The sequence below is a fragment of the Herpailurus yagouaroundi genome, unplaced genomic scaffold (genome assembly GCF_014898765.1).
Source record: "Herpailurus yagouaroundi ecotype Mexico unplaced genomic scaffold, PumYag 160, whole genome shotgun sequence".
NCBI classification, from domain to species: Eukaryota; Metazoa; Chordata; class Mammalia; order Carnivora; family Felidae; genus Herpailurus; species Herpailurus yagouaroundi.
In genome coordinates this window covers 39,629,869-39,655,324 of record NW_024412401.1, presented here as the reverse complement: position 1 = coordinate 39,655,324, position 25,456 = coordinate 39,629,869, and the positions used below count along the sequence as shown (strand labels likewise).

The following is a 25,456-nucleotide window of genomic DNA, read 5'->3' as shown; positions in this document are numbered from 1 at the left end:
AGACAGCCTGAAAGGTGGGGGGCTTACAATTTCCACTGTCTCTTCACCTCTCCCCAGCCTATGTCTTTCGAATACCTCACATGAAATGGCTATAGCTTCTTTACTCAAATCATGTTGGGTTAAAAATGAGGGGACCCAAAGGGTGCATCCCATCAGTGCTTCCTGTTTTTCTTTTGGGGTATTTTAGTGATATTGCTTGCTCTTTCATTCATTTCTTAAACATTTCCTGCAATATTACTTTTATCAATTTATCCAGCCATCCAGTCAAAACACTCTGTTGTGTCTTATTAAGTGCAGGTTCTGGGCTTGTTGACAGCAGATGTGAACATGGATTAGCCACAGCCACTGCCCTCCAGGAACTCATGTCCAGTAATCGTTGGAAACTCTGCTTCCCCCTGAAAATTTGGGGAAACTATTGACCCTCTCCAATCACCAAAATGCCTGCAACTCATGAATACATAACATTACATATAAGTTCAAGGGAATTCATAGACCTCATGCCAATCCCCCTGCATCCCATGGAAGTCCACTTATCCCCACTCAGTGGAATGATGGTAGGACCTATGTTTCGTGGCAGGACCCATCTGAGGGAGGACCCATGCTTGAGTGAAATATCATTTTGGGTGTCTCATAAAGGGACAATGTTCCCTCTGATAAAATAAGCAAAGGAGAGGATCCTGGCACCTCTGAGAAATGGGTATACAGATCTTCCTCAACATACGACAGGTCACATCCTAATAAACCCAACACACATTGAAAACATTGTAAGTCAAAAATACATTTGTATTCCTAACCTACTGAACATCCTAGCTTAGCAGGTCTACCTTAGACATGCTCCGAACATTTACATTAGCCTACAAAGTGGGGCAAAATCATCTAACGCAAAGCCTATGTTCTAATAACATGCCCAATACCTCATGCAGTTTCTTGAATACTATGCTGATGGAGGCAGACAGAATGGCTGCGCGGGGACAGAGTGGTTGTATGGGTATCAGTTGCAAGGTACTATGCCCAGCACCACAAGCTGTGTCAGACGACATCCTGCTAGCCCAGGAGAAGATCAAAATTCAGAATTCCAAGCACAGTTTCTACTGAATGCATGCCGCCTTTTGCACCGTTGAAGAATTGTAACTTGAAGCATCATAACTTGGAGATCGTGTGCATGTTAAAACCCAGTATTCCGACTGGAAGCCAAGGGCATTGGTTCTGAAAATACCACTAGCTTGCTCTGTGATTTTGTACATGTTCCTTCCTTCCTCTCACTGGACCTCAGTTTTATCATGTTTCCACATAAGCACTTATTCCAAGAGCTCTGAGAACCCTTCTAGTCCTGACATTCTAGGTCACCCAGGCCGGCCTCTTCTCCATTTCCAAGATGTGGCCTCTTCTTCAGGAAGCCTGATTATGCCTCACTCGCCTCAACACCCCGATGTTGCCCAGGAGATCCCGGATCCCAGCAAGTGCTCCCCACTCACACCTGCTCCTCTCTCAGCTGGCCCTTCTTAAGGATGATCTGCAGCTTTGGTGACAGACACCAACGTGGATCCCAGCCCAGAGAGTGTGGCCTCAGGCAAGTTCTTTAACCTCTCTGAGGCTCGATTTCCTCCACTGGAAATAACATGGGAATAATAATACTTATCTCTTAGGCTTACTGGGCCCTAATCCTATCTGGTGAACTAGTCACGTCACTTCCAAATGCTACTTTCTTAGAATCTTTTTTCCTCCTCCCTCCCTTATCCCTGCCCTCTCTCTTCTTTTCTGTGAGACTTGTCATATTTATCCCCACTCTACTTTCTCCTCGGCTGCACAGCCAGGCAGTTTCCATAAACTGCACCAGTGGAGGGAAATCAGAGGAGCAGATAAACCCCATCCAGCCCTTGAAAGTGTTGGAGACCCAGGGGAGGGCCTGGAGGCAGCCTCTGGGTTTCCCACACAGGAAGCAGGGCCAAGCAGAGCCAAAGGGCCCTCGATACCTTTCAATTGCGCAGGGTGACGGCACTGGAAGGAGCACGTGCTACCAAAGGTGGTGCCTTTAAGGCAGGAGAAGGACGCGGCGTAGACGTGATGCTGGTCCGGGACGCCACAGTCCACTGGCTCACACGCCACCTGCTTGTTCCACTTGCCCTCGGTGCAGGTCACCATGACGCTGGGTCCCGTCTGAAAGGCAGAGGTGGGCACGGTAAGGGCATGCAGACAGAATCCCGCAGGTCGGAAGACCCTCTTTTCCCCCAGCGACAGCTCAGAGTCTCATCCTGGCTCCAGGAGGTCGCTGCTTCAGCTCACTTTTGACGACCCCCACAACTGTTTGGATTTGGTGTCTCAGTTCCCATTCTCCAGATGCAGACACTGAGGCTCAGAGACATTGATTGGCTCCAAGTTACACAGCCGTAAAGAGGATACATGGGACTCGAACTAAAGGCTGCACTCTTAACTGCTCCCTGGAAAGTCTCCCGGATTAGTATTCCCATTGTGTTGATGAGAATCTTAAGACTCAGACCTCTTGGAGCCTGACGACTTCTTTCCTGAAATAGCCTGTGAAATATGGCACAACAGTGGGTCGCTGGCTCTTGGTCTTTGTATCTTTTCTTGGCTCTGCAGGAGGTAATAGGGAGCCTCTTGTTCTGTGTGGTACAGAGTGGGCATAGCCCTGGGATACTGGAGGCCCGGATGTGAGTTATTTGTGCTGAGTCTATGGGCAGGTCCCTCTCCTGACCTGAGCTTGCCCGCTCGCACTGAACCCAAGGATTGCTCTAAGAGCCACTCCCTGCTCTGAGATCTGATGGTTCAGTAGTTGAGAGAGATAGACATAAACAAGGAACAAGCCTGGGACAAGCGAAAAGAGTCGGCAGGGATTTGAACCAAACCAGAAGATGGCAGGGATGCGCGGGTGGAAGGGTGAGGCCAAGCTCCAGAGCCAAGGGAGGGACTGCCATCAGCAGCCCGCAGGCTGCCATTCAAGGAGGGAGCCGCCAGATCCCAGGGGACTGAGGATGCCAAATGTTGATCTGGGATCTTAAAAGCAAAGGACATTTTTCCCCTCCTAAGCACACATCAAAGGGAGCAGAGGTCCTTTGCTGCCAAAACAGCCTAATTGTTTCCACAGGAGTTCAGACCTGCCGTGTCTGACACGAGGAAGTAGGTGTCTAAGACAAGTGATCGAGGGCTCCGGGGCTCCCACGTGGGACTCTGTTCAAGCCCAGAAGCTCTACACAAAGGTCTCTCATAGACAAGTAGTGTGCGCTATGTGCCTTCAGCATGAAGGTGACGCCCGCTGGCAGGGTCCTGGGAAAGGCTGCATCTAGTGACAGAGGCCCTGGCACCCTCAGATCTCATGGCTTCATGGCCCCCTCACCCCACTCCCCACAGCCACCTGAGATCCCACGGCGGCACGTGGCTGAAGCAACATCCTGCCGCATCTCAGATCCACCCACGGCCATTCCCCTTGGGCAGCACACCTCCCTCTTCCACGAGCTCCTCTCATGACTCCTGAGGGCTCTCCCTGTGACCAGTGTCAACGCCGGACTCCAAACCACCACCGAGTGGGCAGCCAGACGACCTTTATCAACCATGATCTGACCACATCACCTTCTTCAACAGCTCCCTGCTGCCCCAATAAAGATAAACCTCAAACTTCCTGACCAACCTAACAGGGCCTCACACTGGTGGATCTTGCTTGCCCGCCCCCCAGCCTCATTGCTTGGACGAGTTCTGGAAAGAAAGAATCGGTCTGCGGCATGCTGTTTCTCACCAACAGACTTCCATCCGCCATTTCTGCCTGTGCACAGAGCACCGATTTCTCCCTCCCCAGCCACACACCCTGGTGCCTATCTATCCGGTGGTTTTCAAGCCACTTCTTCCAGGGTGAGGCCCTCTGGGCTTCTACCACACCCTGCACTTGCCTTTACCCGTGTTTCTCACACTGTGAAGTCATTCCTCACTCCTTGTCTGCTCCCGGCAACAGTCACTAGGCTCCTGAAGAGAAGGAACTAGGTTTATCTTAGTGACATTTTTTTTCCCTCTCTCTAGCACCTAGTACAGCATCTGGTTCCTGGCGAACAGATGTGTTACAATCTGTTTTACAATTACCATGAATGAGCGAACACCTCATTGTCGGAGGGCTCACCTCTTTCCAAAGCAGCCCCCTCAACTGAAGCAGAGCTCTGACTGGGAGGATGTCATTCCAAAATGCTCAGCCTCTGGTTCCACAGGTTTGTAACCCTCACAAAGAATCCGATACAGGTTGTGTGGAACGCTACCTTGCACGGGAACCATTGTCTTAGAAATTCCGGACCGGTGGGTTGACTCATTCAATCCACACATATTTACAAAGTATCTCCTGTGTGGCAGCACTGTCTGAAGTGCTGGGGATTCAGCAGGGGACACGCTCACCACCCCCGGTCGGCCTCTCCCGGGCTGGAGAGGGGACCCTGAGCCCAGCACCTGTGCACACCTGGCTCTTGATGAGCTCGTCATCCCGCTGGATCTGGAGCACGTAGCCTGTCCGGCAGCTCACGGTACACCGGGCGCCATGGTAGCGGTCGCTGCTGGAGCAGTTGAGAGAGGCATTCTCCACCGCCAGCTCTGGGCAGTCAGCGGCCTCACATGCGAAGTGCACACAGCTGGGGAGGAAAGGAACAGGAGGGTCAGAGGGAGTTTCCCTGCAGGATCACTGCATGCCAGCTGGAGGTAAAAAGCTCAAGGCGTCCCCCTCCAAACTTTTGGGAGCTGAGACAGAGGAGAGGGAGAGGTGCCGGCTTTGGTGAGGAAGACTCTGGAGGCAGGGGCCACAGTGTATCACAGGGCATGGTTTATGGAAACAGAGAAGCCAGGGTTCAAACGTGGCAGAGAGCTGTCTGTGTTATTCATCTTCAAACCTCACAGAACCTCGGTTTTTCCATCTGTGAAATAGGGATCGTGATCACAGCAAGTACACACTGAGTCTCTCACGTGCCAGGCACCAAAGAAGAAGAGCAGACTCTTCGTATTCTGTAACAATACTCACTTTGGAGGGCGGTGGTGAGAAATCAGATAGGTCAGGAAAGGCACAGAGCAGAATTCGCGGCACGTAAAGACACTCCCTAACTGGCAGCTAATGGTATAAACAAGTCTGTGCTCTATAACCTAGAAGCTGTGTGACTTTGGGCAAGGTACATCACCTCTCTGAGCTTCAGAGCACTCTCAGATTTGGCCAACCCATAGGGTCATGAGACCCAACTGAGGCGCTGATTGTAGAAGTCTTTTATAAACTGTAAGGTGACTTCTGGATTGTCAGTAAAGCTGTTCAATGATTATGCCTTGCTTCTTGGTGTGGCTGCTCCTCTAATCTTGCTGTCGATTTGAATTCTACCCACTTCTCAAGTCTGCGCTCCATGTAAATTTGTACCGGAAAATTTCCCCTGTATTCCCTGTGTTCCCAGGGGAGATCCCTGGCAGGCCTTCTACCCTCCTTTCTCTGACTGGCCTCATGCTTCATGCATTGAAAGCATGGGGTCGGGTACCCACCATGTGCTGGAATGTGTGCTAATCCTTAAGGAAATGGAAATATAAAATCCCTGTACTGCATGGTCTTTCCCCTTATGTTTACTGTTACACAGACACTCAGTAACTTTAGCGACTATTCACTGATTGCTTATGTACATGAGCTCACTCCATGCTCACAACACCCCTATGAGCTAAGTGTTATTCATTTTATAGCTGGAAAAATCGGGGACCGGTGAGATCAAGTTACTTCTGTAACTTCCCACCCAGATGTGTGGCTCCAAAGTCCTTGTTGTCAACCTTGCCCCTCACCTGGACTAGAACTTTGCTGAGGGTAGAGATAATGCCTGTTTCATCTTGGGGTACTCTGCACTGCGATAAAGATGCTTTGCATATGGTAGGTGCTTCTTAGTAGCAAGAAACAAGTGGCGGGGGGCGGGGGTGGGTCTCGCAATTGCTGTTAAGCACTTTGAGGAGGCTGAGACGTTCACCGGGAACACAGAAAGCTTGTAGGGGGCAGTTTTCTCTAATGTTTGCCTCTCTGACTATGTCCACACCAATGACGGCCACAGGGTGTGCACAGAGAGCTAGGTCTAGAAGTGCACTCAGAGCCTCAAGGCTTTCACTTTCCTGTGTTTATCTAGGAGACAGGGAGTAAGCGGTGGCCAAACCAGCTTAAGAAGAAATTCACAATTTTTTTTCTCTTGGTCCCCATTTCAGGAGGGGACCACTGAGGGTTTTACAGGAAGATAGCTACCCATCTCCATGATCTATGTCCTGCTCAGAAGTATGGGGAGAATCAAGGGGTAAGGGTGGGGGTATGAGCTAACAGCCTCCAAACATCACAAATTCACTTTTTAAAATACTCGGAAAAGGGAAGCGTTTGAGGCTTTAGACCCACATCCACGCGGGCTTTGCAATCCCCACATAACCCCCTTCCCAAAGGCAACGCGTGAGAGGGATTAAGTGACACTTGCTGAGATATTCGATTCTCCACCCTCCTTTCTACCCGCCCACCCCACCCCCGACAGTCTCCCCTGCATTGTGCCATGTGGAGGCCTCTAAGAGACTATAACTCTGGAGTCAACGCAAGGGCTCTGACACCAAACAATGCATCTGTTCACGGTGTGTAAGCGCCGGGGGCAAGAGCCACATGGTTCCAATTTAAATAGATTTACTCTGTAAGCTACCAGCTCCTGAGCTAGTCTTCTGACCTATGCCTTACAGTGCGGCCATGCTCGCTCTGTGCTCCCAGGATGACGGCCAGGGGGCTCCGGGCTGCTCCGGGCTATGGGGCCACAAAGGTAAAAGCAGCCTGTACCTGCCCCCCACCCCCATGTCTCTGCACATTAATGTTCCTCGTAAGAAAAGGGATAAACTGAAACAATGGATTTCCTACAATGGAAAAGGCACAGGACTTAGGAACTGGGCAAATCCGGCCTCTACATCCAGGAATGCCCCTTATCGTTAACCTTGGAAAGTTACATAGTACACGGAGCCTCAGTTTTCTCCTCCGTAAAATGGAAGTAAGAAGGCAATTTCTCTCTCAAGAGTATCAACAGGGTGACAGGTCAGCCACTCATTCATCTATTCCACAGACCTTGGGTGGGGCCTCGATGCACACCAGACACTGTTGTAAACCCTGTGGATACATGAAAATTCCTGCCACCTGTGTCTTTGAGGAAGAAGGACATGCACCCCAGAAAAGTCATAAAGAAGCCTATTTCAGGCACAGAAAGGGCACTAACGAGGAAATTATAGAGGACGACTGTTGGGGGTTGGGGGAAAGGCACCATGTGCAGATGGGTCAGGGGGAGGAAGCCTCCATGAAGAGGGGACATAAGAACTGACCTGGATGAAATGAAGGGATAAGCCAAGCAGGGGTGTGGAGCAGAGGGAATCCCAGGCAGAGTAAAGAACACATGCAAAGGTCTGGGACAGGATGGAGCTCAGTGTGTTTGTATAATAGAAAGGCCCATGCACAAGAAATGCTTTGGAAACTATGATGCTGGCAAGAGAAGATGGTTTCTCTGGCTCTCTCTGCTGTAGAAGGAAAATATCCCCTGGTACATGAATTATCTGACCAAAAGGTTTCATGGCCAAAAGAAGAGGGTAGCATTGGATTCATGAGAAGTCAGTTTTCTTTTCTTTTCTTTTCTTTTCTTTTTTTTTTTTGATTGCAGGACTTCTCAGAACCTTGATGTGGATTTCCAGGAGGGGCTAAGACACACATCATTTTCCAAATTCTGATAACCTTTTCCAGTGTGTCATTTCTGGATTAGTGTCCTCCAGAGAACACTGTGGGGCCTGAGGCATCCCTGCTTTTTCAGTACATCTGTGCATGCCTGGCTCACAGGCTTCAAAACAGGGAGAAAGGGGGAAGGGAAGGGAATCCGTGCCAGGTATGAGCCCCTGTGTTTTACCTATATCACCTGATGTGCATCCTCACCATAACTTCTTGGGGTAGTACAATTACTCCCATTTTCAAGAAGAGGAAAGTGAGACTCAGTGAGTTTAGCTGGCTGGCCAAAGGCGCTCTGTATGGACAGAATGTCAGTGCTGTTGTGCCGGCCTGTCCCCTAACTAAGCCCCTGCTCTTCTCTGCATTCCCATCAGCTGGAAGGGTTGTACGAACACGTTGTCCAAAAATGATAAACATTACCCCAAATACCCCTCCCAAATAACTCCCTGACACGGCCCTGTCATTTCTAAAACACAAAAACAAAAATCAAAACAAGGAGAAAAGAAAAACCTCTGTCTTCATTTTAAAAAGGGGGCGGGTGGGGCTCCTGGGTGGCTCAGTCTGTTCAGTGCCCAACTCTTGATCTCGGCTCAAGTCATGATCTCATGGTTCATGGGTTCAAGCCCCTCATTGGGCTCTGCACTGATGGTGCAGAGCCTGCTTGGGGTTCTGTCTCTCCTCTCTGCCCCTCCTCCACCTGTGCTCTCTCTGTCTCAAAAAATAAATAAATACATTTTAAAAAAGTCTTTAAAAAATGGGGGAACGATTTAATACCCATGACGGGCAACAAAAATAAGAAAGAAAAAAAGAAGACACTTCTCGGAGTAAGTTGGCTAATCCAAGGGATGGGGGAAGGGGCTTTTATCAATGAAATTCTCACAGGTGGGTAAAGGAGGAGACACACATCCCCCATACAAAGATATGTAAATGTTTTTTCCATATATATATATGGAAATTACATATACATTTACATATATATACATATATATATATATATTTAATATGTTTACTTATAGACTCAAGTTTCGTATAAAGGTATATCGTTCAGTGATTCAATAGCCAACCCCCAACTGCTGTCCCCTCTGCCCAGGGAAATGGCCCCCAGTCATGCATAACAGGATCCAAAACTGCTCAACCAGGATCCAAAAGACCAGCACTGGAAGGGCTGCTGAGGGTCCTGTTCCTGGCTGTGTCCCTTGACTCTTGGCCCAAGTCCTGTAGCTACGCCGCGGGGAAGGGGGATAATAATAATCCCTGTTTATACATCACTGTGGGTTACCTCAGATGGAGACCACAGAAAAGTCAGCATGTCCACACTGGAAATGAATGGAAGACACTCGTGGCACCTTCCCAGTGCTGCAGGGTCACTGGGAAGGGAGACTGAGACAGCGATGAAGATACGGCTCCTTTTTCCCTTCCGGGGAATGCAGCGACTACTAGAAGGGAATCCTGAAAGGCTCTTGAACCCTGGAATCCTAGAAGCCAGAGGCAGTGGCCCAGGGGTGATGAGGCCCCGTCAGATGCCTGCAGGGTGGGGACAGCAGCGCGTTGTGCGGGGCGCCCGAGGGAGGGGCGGCTGGCTGAGCAGCAGGTCACTACTGGAGCAGGTGGCCCACGGCACCGACCCCATCGTGTCTCCAATCTGCCGATGTCTTTACTATGAACACTCCTGACGTTTACATGTTGGCAACTAATTACAGAAGAGGATTAACGGGGGGCAAATCCACGTTGTTTGTGGCCTCATCGGGCCAGTGTGGCAGGAATCTTGAAACTTCAGATGAAGAGGAACCTGCTTTGCCCCGGGAGGCCTGAGTACTGGATTCCGATGCCAGTTCTGCTGCTAAGTGGCCCGGTGGCCTGAGGAACTCCCTTCCCTTGCCAGGACCTCATGAGAATGTAGAACCAGACAGTATCTTAGAGGCTTCCCAGCTTTCAGGGACCACAGTTTTATGGAGACAAAACAATAGAGGTATCTAATTTCACAGCCCTTTGGAAGGGGGAAAAACAGACTTTGATAATCCCAGTTATTGAAAGGACACAGAAGCAGAGGAAGGCCAGTAGACATCTGACAGGAGTGGAGATTAAACAACATCTGGGAGAAGAGTCAGGAGCATCTGGTACCTTCCAAGAGACACACATGCTCAGCCACAGTGGTTCCATCTGCAGATGTGTCCCCCAGACCAGCGACTCCCAACAAGCATTCTGAGAGGTGCTGATCCCTTGTGGGCTGGCCAGTGTGGGGGAGCCTGTGGTCTCTGGCCATAAGAGGCTTCTTGCTGGGCTGCAAATCTCATACACGAATTCCTATAGAGTCATCTGATGGAATGGATAGTCACGTGTGGGCTCCTGGCAGTGCACAGACTCCGGGGATGCTTGTAGGCACATCAACTCACCCCCACCCCACCCACAGTCTAAGCCCACACTGGCTACAAGGAGTCAATCTGGCCACAGGAAGAATTTGTTTCCTCCTAGAGTTGGCTTTCTAAGAGTTAGCTCTCTAACGGAACTGTCCTTCTCTGGGTGAGCTGGCATGGGGGAGTGGGAAGAGTTTCAGGTAGAGGAAGGAAGGAAGAAAGGAGGGAGGGAGGGAGGAAAGAAAAAAGGAAGCAGGGAGGGAAGGAAGGAGGGAAGGAGGGAGGGAGGAAGGAAAGACGGAGGGAGGGAAGGAAGTGACAAATGAAGGGAAGGGAAAGGGGAGAGGAAGAGAGTACTAATTGTATAAGCACATGGCTCACTGAACTTTGTAATAAACTGTTCAATTTCTGTTTAGAACCACAGGATAGATAGATAGATAGATAGCATGTGTGTGTGTGTCAGACACACAGGAGCCTCGATCCATGGTGTGGCTTTCCTCACTGAAGAAGCCTCTTAACCCACTCACCACCGTCACTACACGCCCCCGCTGTCCCCCCTTCCCCTAGGTGTGGAGCTGGGCTTGGGCTAGAATCCCACAACTGGACCTCTCATTTGAAAGCTGATCCTGTTTCCTTGGGCCTCTGAATTTATCCCGAGTGCTGCACCGGGACTGGAGACCCTTGAATCTAGGTCAGAACACCCGCCCGGATGGATTTTGCTGTGGTGACGCTTCTCCCAGGGCAGCCCACTAGATATCAGGCAGCTCTCGGGAGAAGAGAAGGAAAATGAGGAGGGAGAGGGTGGGAGAGGAGGCAGAGTGGGCGGAGAGGGAGGGGAGACAGCAAGAAAGAGAATCCGTGGGGTGGGGACGAGGGAGGGGTGGAGGGCTGGAGGCCCGGAGGCCAGAACAGCCCCTTTCACTACCTGGGAACCAGCTGAGAGTCAGCGGGCCGCTTCTCCTAGAGCCAGCTGAACTGTGTGCTATAAAAAGTGATGCTATTTACCTTGGTGTTCTGAGAATGGAGAAAAACATCCCATGGTTTTTTACAGTTGTTGCTTATTTCTCTTTTCTTCCCTCTCAGTTTGTTTGTTTTCAGGCACATTTATGCGGTCCTGGCTATTTGGGTAAATGCCTCTTCAGCTCTCCAGGGGCAGCTGCCTCCTTCTCCAACCCCTCTCGCCCCCTCAGAGCACTCGGGTGCGGGGTGGGGGGGGGGTGTCCCAGCACCCCCGGCCTTGGCACTGGGGGCTCCGCCCATCTTAGCCAGGTCCGCGCTCAGGGCTGAGCCGCTGAGACCCTCAGAGCCCCAGCTCGCTCACGTCCCGCGGTTCTTGTCACGAAACGCTCACACATGAGCATTCCTGACAAGTCCCCTCGTCTCCTAGACGTGCTTGGCTCTGTTGAGCGCTTGGCTCTGGTGGCTTTTCGGGGCACACGAAGCAGGATTTTGCCTCCTACTGCCTAGACCGCCTTGACTCACCCTCTCTGTCCATACCTCGCAGGACAAGTGTGATAACGAAATAAAATAATGAAATAAGATAACGAAACACACGATGCTTCCTTTCCCCTGCATCTCACCCCTCCCCATTCTTGGGAACTACAGACTGAGTTGGAAAGAACCACAGAGAACATTCGATTCATCACCATCATCCCATGGATGGGGAAACTGAGGCCCAGAGACATGGTATGACTGGCTCACAGTCGTACAACCGGTCAGAGATGGGGCAACGCTTTGTCCCCGCTCAGTGCTTCTCAGTCACGAGTCCAAGAACTCAACAGATATTAAACAATTGATTTGTTTCTGAGGTTAAACACTTGTAACTGTTTACTTCGGACACAGGAACTGCTAATTAAGAATTCAAAGAAGTTGGGGCGCCTGGGTGGCGCAGTCGGTTAAGCGTCCGGCTTCGGCCAGGTCACGATCTCGCGGTCCGTGAGTTCGAGCCCCGCGTCGGGCTCTGGGCTGATGGCTCGGAGCCTGGAGCCTGTTTCCGATTCTGTGTCTCCCTCTCTCTCTGCCCCTCCCCCGTTCATGCTGTGTCTCTCTCTGTCCCAAAAATCAATAAACGTTGAAAAAAAAAAATTAAAAAAAAAAAAAAAAAAAAAAAAGAATTCAAAGAAGCCAGTTGTTGGCCTCAGTCAACTTGCCCATGGTCCCGGTGGCTGGTTAAGGATGGGAAAGCATTGCAGAAAAGGTCGAATGGATTTGCATTTCCCATCGACATTGTTTCCCTGGGTTCTGAGAATTAACTTATTTTTATAGTCTACAGAGCCAGGGATGAAAAAGCCCTTTTAGTGTGAAATATAACAGTGGGTGATATTTAAGGAGCTCTTTTGCCTCCGAATGATTGCGACAGATTTTGCACAACAGAAGCTAGAGACAGTGGGTGCAAAACAATGTGGGTTTTGCAACCACCTTTTGTGTCCCCTGTGGTGGCAAGGGCGTGGGAAAGGCAGTGGCCACCCCCCCCGCCCCCCCCCCCGCCCCCCGCTTTCCTCTCCTTGCTCCCAGGTATACAGGGCTGGACTGGATTGCCTTTCAGAGCGTCTCACTCTGGGGGAGCCCACTGGGACTCCCCCTGTCGTACTGTCTCCTTCTGGATCTCATTAAACAAACGTGAGAGGTGCTGTGTGAGCCTGGACCCACCCTTCCCCTTTCGGGGCCCTGGAATCCTAGAGGGTAACACAGGCGTTTGAGACACTCCAGATGTACCCGATGATCTCCAGGGCTTCTTCCAGCTAGAAGAATTTCATGCAGAGAAGCCCCACTGTCAGATCAGAAAGTGGCCATAAATATTCTGTATTAATACATCAGCCTTGCACAGTGCCTAACGGTCTACAAGAGGACTTTCATCTACGGCGCACCATTCAGCCTTCATGACCACCCGGTGGGGTAGATATCATCCTCCATTTATTCCAAAATAGGAAAGGAAGACTCAGAAAAGTGAAGTGACTTGTCATGGGCACACAGGCAAGAAGGGGAACGTTCAAGCCCAGGTCAGAGTCTCACCAAAGCTCATATTCTTTCCAGGAAAACACCATGCTCTCTTCTCATCGGACCACTAGACCACTCAGGGGCTAGGTTTGGGGAAGGCGGAGAGATTTCCCCATCACTGAAACACACAGTAAGCTGGGATGAAGCAAACAGCAGTCTCCCTCCATCCGCCTAACTATTCCAGTATTTCAGAGCTGGAAGAGAGCTAATCCACCTGTCTTGTCTTTGTTCAAATGCGGATGCTGAGGCCCAGAGAGGGAACGCGATGTGCACCATGCAAGCAGGCCACTGTCAGCGCCAGGCCTGCGAGCCAGGTGAGGGGGTCTTTCCACCGCCCATTCCTGCTTCCCTCCCTCACCCCTGGAATCCGGAGACGCGCAGGCCTCCCAGGCCCACAGGCAGAGCCAGCCAGAGGCCAGAGGATGGAGAAGGGAGAAACACGCAGACTTTTTATAGCAACACACGCATCTAGGCAGTTCCAGAAGGCGCCCATCTGCTTCTGGCTACAAAACGGCCCAGGGCGATCAGACCCAGGGTCCCTTACCTCTGCTCGGCAGGGCTGTAGGTCTCCCCTCTCTGGCAGCTGCTCAGGGTGACGGGGTCAAAGTTGTCGAAGGAGCGGAGGGCCACCCCCGAGATGGCGACCAGGGGTGAACTGAAGCTCACACGTACCGCCTGGCTGTGGTAGAAGGGCTGGCTGAGGTCATGCACCACAGGGATAATCAGGGGATTGTTCCTGCAGCTCAGGACATGGAGGCCTGTCAGGAGAGACAGAGGGCCGAGGGGCCAGGCTCATTACTCAAGGCCAGTCACGCCCTCCCCAACGGGCCCTTCCCGAAGCCCCCAGACCCTTTCATGTCACTGCACAAAAGCACCATTGGGTGGCCAGTGGGGATTTTGAGTTTGATTGAAAGTTTCTTTGTCTGCCTTTTTCTCTTGGTTCCAAATCTTTCCAATCCCTTTGCCTCCCTGCCCCCTAAGCTTTCTTGTCACCTAGCGCCCACAGCCTCTCTCCCTCCCCCAATGGCCACCTCTCAGACTAGCATCGCTGGCCCTGACCACCCTCCCACACTGCATGAGGGCTGGATGGTCTGAGTTGCTAGTTTTCAGGCTGCCTTCCCCATCCGCCATAAAGATGGTGGAAATAATTCACAGCAACACACTCTTTCCAGAGTAAGAAGCCTGCTCTCATGTTTAATCCAGGACCGGGGAGCAGCCCTGTGAGGTAGGGACCTCTGCACTGATTCAGCAGAGGTAAGACTGAGAAGTCAGGGCAGAAGGTGGTTTTCCAGGGGCACACGGAGCAGCCAGCAGGGTAAAGGCTACATTGAACCCAAGCTTGCTTCAGCTCTCGGTTCATTCTAGAACAGGGAGCAGGTCCCCAGGCTTTGAGAAGGAAGGGAGAGGGGCAGGGAGAAAGGGCACACCCAGAAGAGAGAAGGGGGCAATGGGGTGGGATGGAGTTGGAAAAGCAGACACTGGCTTTGGTGTCCAATGGACCTTGGTTCCAATCATGGTTTAACTTGCCTCTGAGGGGACTATCACATCCTAATGATGGGACTCCAGCAAGCTCCTCAAACTCAGTTTCTGCCTCTAAAATCAAGGATGATTCTAGGCACATCCCAGCAGGCCTGCTCTGTTGGGATGTTTAGCTCCCAATCCAGAAGGGCCCCTGCTGTGGTCACTCAGAATGACAAGCGCTCCATGGGGGGGGGAGGGGGCGGGGGCGGGTAGCAGGATGCTGAGGACAGGGGACACTACAGGGAGGGACAGGGACACGTGCAAACCTCAGACATGAAGCAGCTTCTGTGGACTGGACTTTCCCCACTCCTCAGGGCCCTTAGCAATGCCAGGACAGCTATGAAAATATTTGCTTCTCACTTAGGGAAATTTCTCAGGCATCCGGATAAGTCCAGAGGGGTTTTCTTTCTCCTTCCTATTAATATGTCCCCCCTTTGCCTCTAAAACTAACTAAATAAATAAACATAAAAACAAAACAAAAACTCTCCCTGCCCCCTTGGCTTCTGCTTGACCTTGCAATGACCCCTTGCCTGCTGGCTTCATACAGGTCTTTGAAATGAGCTCCCTGCAGAACGGTGCAGGCCGGGGTTTGAAGCCCGACCTTCTAGGCCAGCCTAGAATTCCAAACACCTGGCGAGGCTGCCCAGAGGTAAACTGGAAATGTGGGAGGGGATAAGAGGACATTCCCAGGGCCAGCTCCTGTGTGGGGCACAGTCACAACAGTCCTAAGTAATACCTCATTTAACATCTCGTGATTTCACTGTCATGATAAAGTAGCACCGCGGTCCCTACTGTGCCTAAGAGGAAAGTAAGATGCCAGATGAGGTGCTCGGAGGTCAAGAAAAGTGTTCACCTTCCTGCGCTGTGTGAGCAGAGGGACGGGAGTCAAGCCTGGGCTGTCAGCTCCGGAGCTGGGGCTGTGTCCCGTGCACCATGCATGCGTGGGTGTGCAGAGGGGTGTGCATGTGACAACTTGACAGTGCTGGTCCCAGTTCTCCCACAGCTGCTCAGCAGGTAGGACCTGACTCTTCTGCCTTCCCACCCCTGACACGGACCTTGTCTTATTCCTGCTCCTACAGGGAGCACGGCTGGTTGTGCTGGAGACATGGCTGCCGTTGTCAGGCACTAAGGGACACCTCCAGCTACAGGGTAAAGAGCCATGGCTACAATTCCAAACACCTGGCTTCTCCACTCTTCCTGGTCGCTGCCATGTGACCCTCTCTGGGTCTCAGGGACTGACACCTGGAGGAATGGCCTTTGTTCAGTCTCCTTCCCAGGGTCTCTTGAGGATCACATGGGGTGCCTAAGGTTAAAGGTGCCTCGTCAAAGGGAGCCGTTGAAGGGAAGACTTTGGCAGTGGCCCCTTATGCCCATATCTGCCAGATCTAGGATTCTCTGGATACACAAAAGCCTCCTGATTTGGAGGGCAACCAGAATGCCAAACAGAGAAGCAAGAAAGAGGAAAGGGGAAGGAAGAACGAGTTCTCGGCTGCCCCCCAGACCACCCCTGGGCAGATGTGGTACCAAGGGCAACATGCCTGAGAACATGCTCACCCAGATCGTGGCTCTGGTCTTTGGTGTCAAACAGCTGGACGCTGATGGTCTCCTGCTTCTGGTCCCCATAGTATGTCCCATCAGTCACCAGGTGGATAATGACAGCAGCAGCAACCATTGGCTGAGAAAAGTATGCCTGAAATGCAGGAGACGTGGGAGGGTCCCTCGTGAGCCCAGGCACATGGTAGGGAAGCAGCTGTGAGGCAGGGGTTTCAAGGAGAATCTTCCATTTCAGGGACTGGGACACTCATTGTGGGGCAGAGAACCTCACAGTGAAGAGCACAGGCTCTGAGGTCAGAAACTCTGTTCCATCCGGGTTCTGCTCTTGCTGAGCTGCGTGACCGTGAGTGGTAGCTCTGCCTCTCTGGGCCCTAATTCCCTCACCTCTAAGTGATGTATCAAGTAAATAACTGTATCACTGGATGATTGTGAGGCTCCAATAAGATCATGGGAACAAAGTGGCACAGACTAAAAGCACAAAAGAGGTATATTATTTGTCATTTCTCCATGCTAGCCTCTGAGACAAAGCTAAGTAAGACACAGCCCTTGCTTTTCTGCAGACTATGGAGCTCAAAGTAGGTCAGTAGTGTGCAAACCAAAAGTCACCATAATCCCTAGTCAGGAAGATGGCCCCAAAGACAGCAATATAATACCAGGTGACAAGTGCCATCCAAATGATGACCAAACATGTACAGGACCAGAAGGGAGAGAACAGTCACTTCTCTCTGTGGGGATCAGCTAAGACTTCAAGGAGAAGAAGACAATCTTAAAAGGCACTGAACAATGAACAGAAGGTTCCAGGCATAGAAAACTTATCCAAAATCTTTGTCAAAACAAGAATGACTAGGGGCACTCCATGAGCAATGAAGGGATTCTATTTCAGGAAGCATCCTACTGCTAAGTGTTTTGTTCCTTGTCCTTATAATTAACACCCTCAGTGAGTAGACAAACCATCTTGAGAAAGGGTCACAGGAGTTGGTGCTTCCTGGGGGAGGGGGGTGGTCACTGCTGGAGATTCTAAGGCTCTTCAAGCTTTGGCTTACCCGGAGCCAGAAAGTGGTCTGAGCCAGCTGGGAGTATGGGTAGCTGATGGTACAAGGGTACCAGGCATGCTGGGAAATGCCTTCACTGAGATCTATCACCTTGGTTCGACACACCTGAAAAAAGATAAAGAAAAAAATGTTTTCAAGGGTCTGAGAGGTTGGATTAAGTTCAATTTGATACATGTTTCCTATCCATCTATTTTTTTCTTAGCACCACAGGAAGAAACGGGGATGCACAGACGGGGGTCATCTGTTCCAGGAGCCCACGTCCTAATGTAGAGCAGGGAATCTCAACACTGTGAAGGAAACAGCAGATAACACGTTTGGTGGGAGACGCAACAAGGACATTCTCATGGGGACAAATCCTGCAGGAGTTGACATCTGAGTTGGGTCTTAAAGAATAGACACAGGGGAAGGGTATGGCAGATACAGGGAGCAGGAACAAAGGCTTGGAGGAAAGCAGAAACCCAGAATGCTTAGGCTGTGGTAAGTTGCCTGGTGTTCTTAGAGCTTGAGCAAAATGGCAGAAAAGGCAGGACAAGGGGTTGGATCTCACAGTCTTGAATACCAAGCCGACCAACTTAGAACAAATCTGTAAATCGTGTTCAGAGCTGTATTAAGAATAAAGAAAAGACTATGACAGTATGTGCCTATCCTCCAGTGGCCATTCCCCCTACATTCTCAATGACATATGTAACAAATGGTGGTTAAAAAAACACGAAGCAAACACAGACAAGTAGAATTCTTCAGACTTAGGAGTTTCTTGTGTATTCAAATATGATTTCATTCATTGGTTCATTCATTTATTCTAGTCATATTTATTGGGAAACTGCTACGTGCCAAGCACTCCAGGACAAGACAGATGCTGAGGGGCTCGCAGTTGACAACATGTGCACATAGTTATCACGTAGGCACACACAACTGTAAAGTAGAAAACCGAAGAGTTCTATGATGAAAAAGGGTAGGGGCAACAGACTTGTTCGTGACATGGCTCAGGCCTCTTGCAGAAGGCCATCCCACATTTGTGTTTTTCCTCTGACCTCTAATGTGGTTCCTCTCTCAAAACTCCCCTGTGGATTTGGGCCTGTCATTCCATGCATGCAGGGCTCAGAGGACTTATCTGCAAAAAAAGGCTGACCTAGCAGACGCTAAGACTCTTAGAAGCTGTGGGAAAAAAAAAATAAGATACTATCGATCATAGTAAACAATAATACACGTACAACAAAAAAGAGGGGAATAAGAAAAACTATATATAAGGATCAAGGATATCTATCCCAGCAATATCTGAGTAGCAAAAGACTGGGCATAGTTTATATGTTATCTGTTGGGGAAGTGATGCATCAAACAAGAAATATTCACGTGACATATTTTTATACAGCAAAAGACTACTAAGAGGCCTGAATTAGATTCATACACAGGGATGATACTAGAAATATTCAACAACAGGTCTGGTATGGGTCCTGGCCACTCAAAATGGAAGCCCTACTCCTGAGTTCAAGATAGCAATGGAGGGATTGCAAGAAGCATAATATTGAATTAAAATAAAAAGAAAGGAATGGGGGTGGCTGCGTGGCTTGGTCAGTTAAATGACTGACCCTTGGTTTTGGCTCAGGGCATGATCTCACAGTTTGTGGGTTCAAGCCCCATGTGGGGCTCCGCGCTGACAGAGCAGAGCCTGCTTGGGATTCTCTGTCTCCTCTCTCTGCCCCTCCCTTTCTCTCTCTCTCTCTCTCTCAAAATAAATAAACTTAAAAAAAAGGAACGAAGTGTAAATGGACAAGTACAAGATGATGCCATTTATAAAAATCACACAAAGCGAGGGACAGCTAGGTGGCTCAGATGGTTAAGCGTCCAACTCTGGGTTTTGGCTCAGATCATGATCTCACAGTTTTCGTGAGTTCGAGCCCCACATGGGCTCTGTGCTGCCAGTGCAGAGCCTGCCTGAGATTCTCTGTCTTTCCCTCTCTTTCTGTCCCCCCCACCCCGCTCACACTCTGTCTCTCTCAAAATAAATAAACTTAAAAAAAAAATCACACAAGGCAAAACCATATATTGCCCAGAGATTCCTATAGATGAGTACAGAAGAATTAAACAGGTAGTAGAAAAGTCATACATCAAATTCACTAGTCAAAGTCAAGGTAAAATACTTGATGTGTGACTGTCTGCAATTTACAATTGCAATCATCAATGCTTTGGTATTTTTTTAAATGAGTTTTTGGGTTGGAGGAATTTTATATCTACAGAAAAGTTGCAAAGGTCACACAGAGTCCAAATGGATCCTTCATCCAGTTTCCCTTCCTGCTAACATCTTCATCAATTCATTCCTGAAACCCCAAAGAGAGGAAGATAAGTCACTTAATCAAGTTTGGAGAATCATGGAGAAGTCACCCGGAGAGTGATGTGCGGTGGCATACTGGCCTCAATTAAGGAGACCCTGGTTTATCTTACACATTTGAATGTTGGATTGAGTCACAGGTTTTCAAGGTGTCACTTGTGGATTCACAGGGTTCCTTGGAGGTGCCAGCCTGGGGGTCAGGATGTGAGATCTGCCCCCTTTCTGCCCCTCTGATGCTCCACTTGTAGCATCTCCACTCCTCTGTCTTACGTATCAAGCTGCCTTGTAATGTTTCCTTTAAGAAAAGATCTTTACTGCTTTAAGAACATTGAAGAGTGTTGAAACTCGTTTATTGCCAAAGTTTCCCTCCCCCCCCCAAGGAAGCCAGTGGGTCCTGGGCATACAGTATGGCTTTCCCAAATGTCACAGGAAACATCTTAAGGAGAGGAGAGAGTATGCCAAACATCAACCATCTCATCGGCTTCTGTTATTCAAATCTCTAGAAGCCTAATACCAAGGAGACTATGGGCAAAATGGCCACTTTAACAGGCTGGAAGACATCTTCAAGTTTATTTATGTTTCTCAAAAACAACTGGGACCTAGCTTAGGCAGATCTGCCAGTGGATTGTGTTACATTTTACAACAGTGTGAGACTTTGCATAAACTATCTACGGCATTTGAAATCCAGGCCAGCAATTCGACATGTATCATTTTGGAATTCCTTCCCCTTGTGTTCTGAGCCGCCTGTCCCCAGCAGAGTGTGGTGGGGCACATCTCTGGAGTGCTACAGTTGGGGGCAGTGGGGGGGGGGGACTTATCTCTGCATCTAAAACATTCACGGTCAGGGAAGTCTTCAACAGGAACAAAGCCCTCTTATTGCTTAAATACATTTTCCTCTTATCTCATCAGCTCTATCAGCACCAGACAGGGCTTTAGAGGTACACACTGATGTTATTTTATTCTCCTGTTTTCCTATTTAGTTTGTGTTTGTTTCAAGCTGGCTGCGATCCTGACCAGGGACAGTCAAAGCGGATCAGGGAGGAACAAACAAATCCAGCTGAACCTTTGCCCAAAGCCCCAGTTGATCTTAAAACCATCTATGTTCCTGGGGAGGCAAGGGCAGGGGAGGGAAGGCTGCAGGGGAAAGGTAAAGCAAACAGTCACAAGCCTCCTGCTTTTATAGACCTTGTCAATTCTGTTCACTCGGCCCCCACTTATTCAGACTGTGCAGCACACTGTGCTCCACATCCCCGTGAGACAATAGCCTTGCCCTTGGCCACAAGGGTGGTCACTAGGGATACAAGGGTGATCCCAAGGAGACTGGTTTTATAGGGATGCTCTGTTTTCATCTACCCATTTCTTTGCATCTCCCAACAAAAGCAAGTCCGACTTCATGACGCATTCCTGAGCAATGTAGATTTTACTGAATGTTCATGGGGGAACAAGAAGGAGAATTACCTCTCACACGGCATGGGGACTCGAGCTCCCCGAGCTGCCCCGGGAACTGAGTTAGTTCCTCCTCACTCATCATTTCCAGTGTCCCTGGCTCAGCTCCAGTGACCTTCCCATCTCTCCCAACTGACCCCCCACCCCGCATCCCACTCTGTACCTCTCATGCCAGTCATTCTTCTCCCTCAAATTATCCACTGTGGCACACATACCACACACAAGGCCTTCTGATGACCCTACCCAGAACTGTCGGGGTGGCGGGGGTGGGGGTGGTGGTGCCGAACATAGCAACATTTTACCCTACCGTGCTGGTATCGCTCCACCTTGTAGAACAACATGAGGGGACTCTAAAAACAAGGGCGGCCTCTAGGCTTCAGGTTTCCCTAGACGGATGAAGAGGAACCTTTCTGCCTTCCTCACTCCCATGTATGCTGCAGCATTATCCACAATCACCAAGATGTGGAAACAAACAGTAAATGGATAAACAAAACATGATCTATCCACAGAATGGAATATTACTCAGCCTTTAAAAAGGGAAGGAAACCCTACCATTACTGACAGTACAGATGAACCTTGAGAAGATCATGTTAAGAGAAAGAAGGCAGTCACAAAAGGGCAAATACTGCATGATTCCCCTTCTATGAGGTATCTAAAGTAGTCGAACTCATAGAACCAATGAGTGGAACAGTGGTTGCCAAGGGCTGGGGGAGAGGGAAAAGGTAGTTGCTAATCGGCAGACATCAAGTTTCAGGTATTCCAGATGACTAAGTTCTAGAAATCTGCTGTACCTGTAGTCAACAATACCTTAGTTATTGTACACACAAAAATTTGTTAAGAAGGTAGATCTCTTGTTAACTGTTTTTATCACAATAAAATGAGACACAATAATATTTTAACCGGCCAAAATGCTGATATTCATTGAATGAATGAATGAATGGATTGATGGATGACTACAGTAATAAACAAATGAGTCAGTGAACGTCAGGGGGAGAGAAATTCATTTTAATGGTGCTAGGCAAAGAGCAGATGTGGTTGGGCTGACAAGCCCCTTAGTATCCTCTCCCTTAGTATCCTCAGGGTCGGAGAAGGGATTACCTAGCATCTTATTGATTACTTCAGGGACAGAGAACTCACTCTCATTTATAGGCATGCCCAATTTGCCTTTGGACAGCTCTTTACCACAGCCAGGAGATGTCTGGCTACACTTCCCCCTCCTTCTTCCTCTAATGAGCAACGTCTATAAGCTGTCTTATTCAGATTTCTAGAGTTCGAAGGAATTGGAGAATTATCTACTGAGACTATTCCTCCCACAGTGGTCAAGGAAGGAGTAGGTTGTCTTGCACAATATAACATAGTAAGCAAGTGGCAGAATTATTATGAAAATGCAAAGTTTTCTGGACTGATGGTTTTTCCTCACCTACATTTGGTACCCTCTCAATCCTACATTTATTTGAAGTTTATTTATTTTAGTAATCTGTCCACCCCAACATGGGGCTCAGACTCGCAAGCCCAAGTCTTTTGCGTAGAACCATCTCTAGTGAGATGTCTCCCTCTGCCCCAAGAATTCATGGCAGAAAGAGCAGGCATGAATGCTGGAGCCCACACCACTCTTTTCTCCAGGAAAAGGCCAGCCTTAGGTCTTTGATGGAAGCTGAGCAGCCACTGTCCCCCAATCTCATCTTAACACCTGAAGGAACTGAGGGGCATGAGACCCCCTTCCCCCTTGGCCTTAAGTGAGACCTCTCATCTTGAACATGATGACTTAGACTCCACATCACCTTCATAGTTGTCTGCACTTACATCAAACAGCACCCATGGGAAATAGGAGACCTGGGTCCGTTCTGGCTGTGCCACTTACTAGCTGGACATCTCTCCCACCCTCAGTTTCCCCATCTGTGAAATGTGGTTGTTGTACTGAATGACCCCTAGGTACCCGAGGAGCTTAAGGACACCCACAGTAATAACATCCACCAAGGGTCTCATGGCCCCAATATCATTTAATCCACAATACCAGTTATCCTCTGTGAGGTTGGAATCATTGTCCCATTTCTCTGATGAGGAAATGAGGCACAGAAGCTGTATATAAGTCCTTCAAGATCATATCTAGTTGTGTAGGACCACCAGAAGTCAGACTCTCATCCCTCAGATTCTGTGTCCTGTGTCCTCAATCACAAAGCACCACACCTGGTGCTTGTCTTGGTCAAAACCTCCCCTTCCTCTGATGGAGAAGGCACCAGTTACCACTCTCTTTGCCTCCAGCTGCTCCACATGCTCTCCCTTATCCACGGTCCTCATAGTTAACTTGCCGAAGGGAAGAACTAATCCTCTTGCCCTGCTGATCATCACCCCCATGGCTGCCCGTGGACCACAGGATGCGGAGCTCCCTCGACACAGCTGGCAAAGGCCGTGGGGAGCAGGTTTCAGCCATGTCACCGCCTTCACTGCCAGCTGCTCTCTTTCTCCCCCTCCCCACACAGCAGGTGGGCCACCACCCACATGCTCCGTGGTGCTCCCTTCTCCCCGAGTGACTCTTTCTCTCCCATGCCCTGGACTCTGCCGCCATGATGCTTGTGCCCAGACTTCTCCCTGCACCCCCACCCCCGTTCCACGGCACTAGCTGCCCATTTTGTGAAATACTACACACACTTCAAAGCCAGTCTCAAATGTCACCCCTCCTCTGAAAGCCTTTGCTCACCCCCCAGGCAGAATTAATTGCTCTCTCTTGTGTCCATATAGTTCTTTCTATATACACCTCGGTTACAGAGCTTGTCAGGTTGGATTATAGTTGTTTGGAGCCCAGTCTTCTCCTTTTAAACTCGGAAGACTTCCAAGGTGAGAACCATGCTTTATTCATGCTCACAGAAATCTTAGCAGATCACCCAGCACCAGGGCACAGTAATGCCTCAGGAACAGCAGCAGCAGCAGCGGGAACAGCTACTGAGTGCCTGTCCTAGGCTGGGTGTTTTGTTAAGGATTCTGTGTGTACTAAAGGGTGCAGGCCTCATGACAACTCTGAGAGGTAGGTACTATGATTATACCCATTTTATAAATGAGGAATCGAGGCTCTGTACTTTGCCTGAGGTCACACACCTTGCGAATGGAACCAGGATTCAATTCTAAGGCACAAACTTGGCCCACACTCTTCATGGGAGATGCTAAGTTGTAAAGGGCACACCTGCCCATCTCTCAGGGCTGTCGTGGAGGATGGACTTGGGATTTCTCCTGAATAGAGGTTGCTTCAGCAGCCCAAAGCTGCCCTGAGGCAGGTGATGAGGGTCACAAGAGCCCTGGGTTGCCAGGCCAGAGTCTTGCCTACTCGAGGTGACCCAGTTCCTTACTTCCTCTGATACCCATCCTTCCCACGTGCAGAAGGACAGGGTAAGATGAATCCCGAAAAGGCTTTTCAGTTCTGACATTCTGCCAGCTTTTCACTCCCAGCCTCTTCCCAGTGAATGTTGCTGGAATGAGTGTTGACTCTGTAATGAAGTGGGCTTGTTCTGTCGGCCCCTGAGCCAACTCCTAGACCCCGTGTCTCTGGTACTCTGAGGTAGAAGGCTAATTTCACAGCCACATTTCTAGGACGACCAGAGGGGTAACATAAACATTTATTGCAGCCATTCCAGCAATGTGTTTTCTGTTTTCTTTTTCTTTTCTTTTCATGCATGCTACAAAAGAGCTGGTTATTCCCCCCCGCCCCCCACCAAGCTTTGAGATCATTGGATGTTTGTACTGGGGGTGTCCTCAGAGATCTGAGTCCAGCCGTCACATCTGACAGAGGGATGGGGAACAGAGCCCAGTGGAGAGGCGAGACACTGGCTGTAAGCTCCTCTGGGATGGGCCAGCATGTCTGGTGGTGACTGGGGTTGCCTGGCCTGACAGACACAGAGCCTCTGTGGCCCCGGACTTGGCGGCTCTTGTCCACTCCATGCACTACCAGCCAGTCCATCCAGCACCCGCCTCCAAGCCCCTCCTTTGCCAAAGACTGCTTTCAATTAGAGGAGTTAACGATGTCTTGCTTTCAAAGGGTTTTTTAAATCCAGTTTATCTTCCACCCACACACGTCGTACACAAAGGCAGGGAGACAGAGGGAGAACAGGGGGAGCAGGAGTTCTGGTATTTTCCCACACAGGGGAGATGCCATGAGGTTTCTATTGAATTTCGCTTTTACAGATTTACATGCCCTTTTGTCAATCACAGGAGGGAGGAAGTGCTCTTCAAATCTCTGGCCCGTCCTCTCCAATTTCCTCTTTCAACCCAAAGGGACCTGGGAATGGGTCTCATAGAAAAAGAGAGGAAAAGAAATAGGGAGGGGGAGCATGGGGTGCATGCTGACACTAACAATACACATAAATGCACAAGTGCATGCACGCACGCGCATGCACACACACACACACACACACACACACACACACACACACCAGGCACTGTTTCCAAATATTTCTACTTAGGCCACATTTTAACCTCAGGCTTGCAGATCCAATGC

General features: G+C 49.7%; 1 protein-coding gene across 1 annotated transcript in view; it reads right to left on the bottom strand.

The window, feature by feature from the left end:
• The window catches only part of PAPPA (pappalysin 1), a gene marked incomplete at its 5' end in the record, with an annotated part of 243,324 nt that overhangs the window by 56,421 nt on the left and 161,447 nt on the right, over positions 1-25,456 (bottom strand). Inside the window, 5 exons of the mRNA XM_040481178.1 lie at positions 1,974-2,157; positions 4,451-4,619; positions 13,616-13,829; positions 16,147-16,282; positions 17,190-17,303. Coding sequence (XP_040337112.1) covers positions 1,974-2,157; positions 4,451-4,619; positions 13,616-13,829; positions 16,147-16,282; positions 17,190-17,303 — 817 coding nt within the window. The remainder of the gene's footprint in view (positions 1-1,973; positions 2,158-4,450; positions 4,620-13,615; positions 13,830-16,146; positions 16,283-17,189; positions 17,304-25,456) is intronic.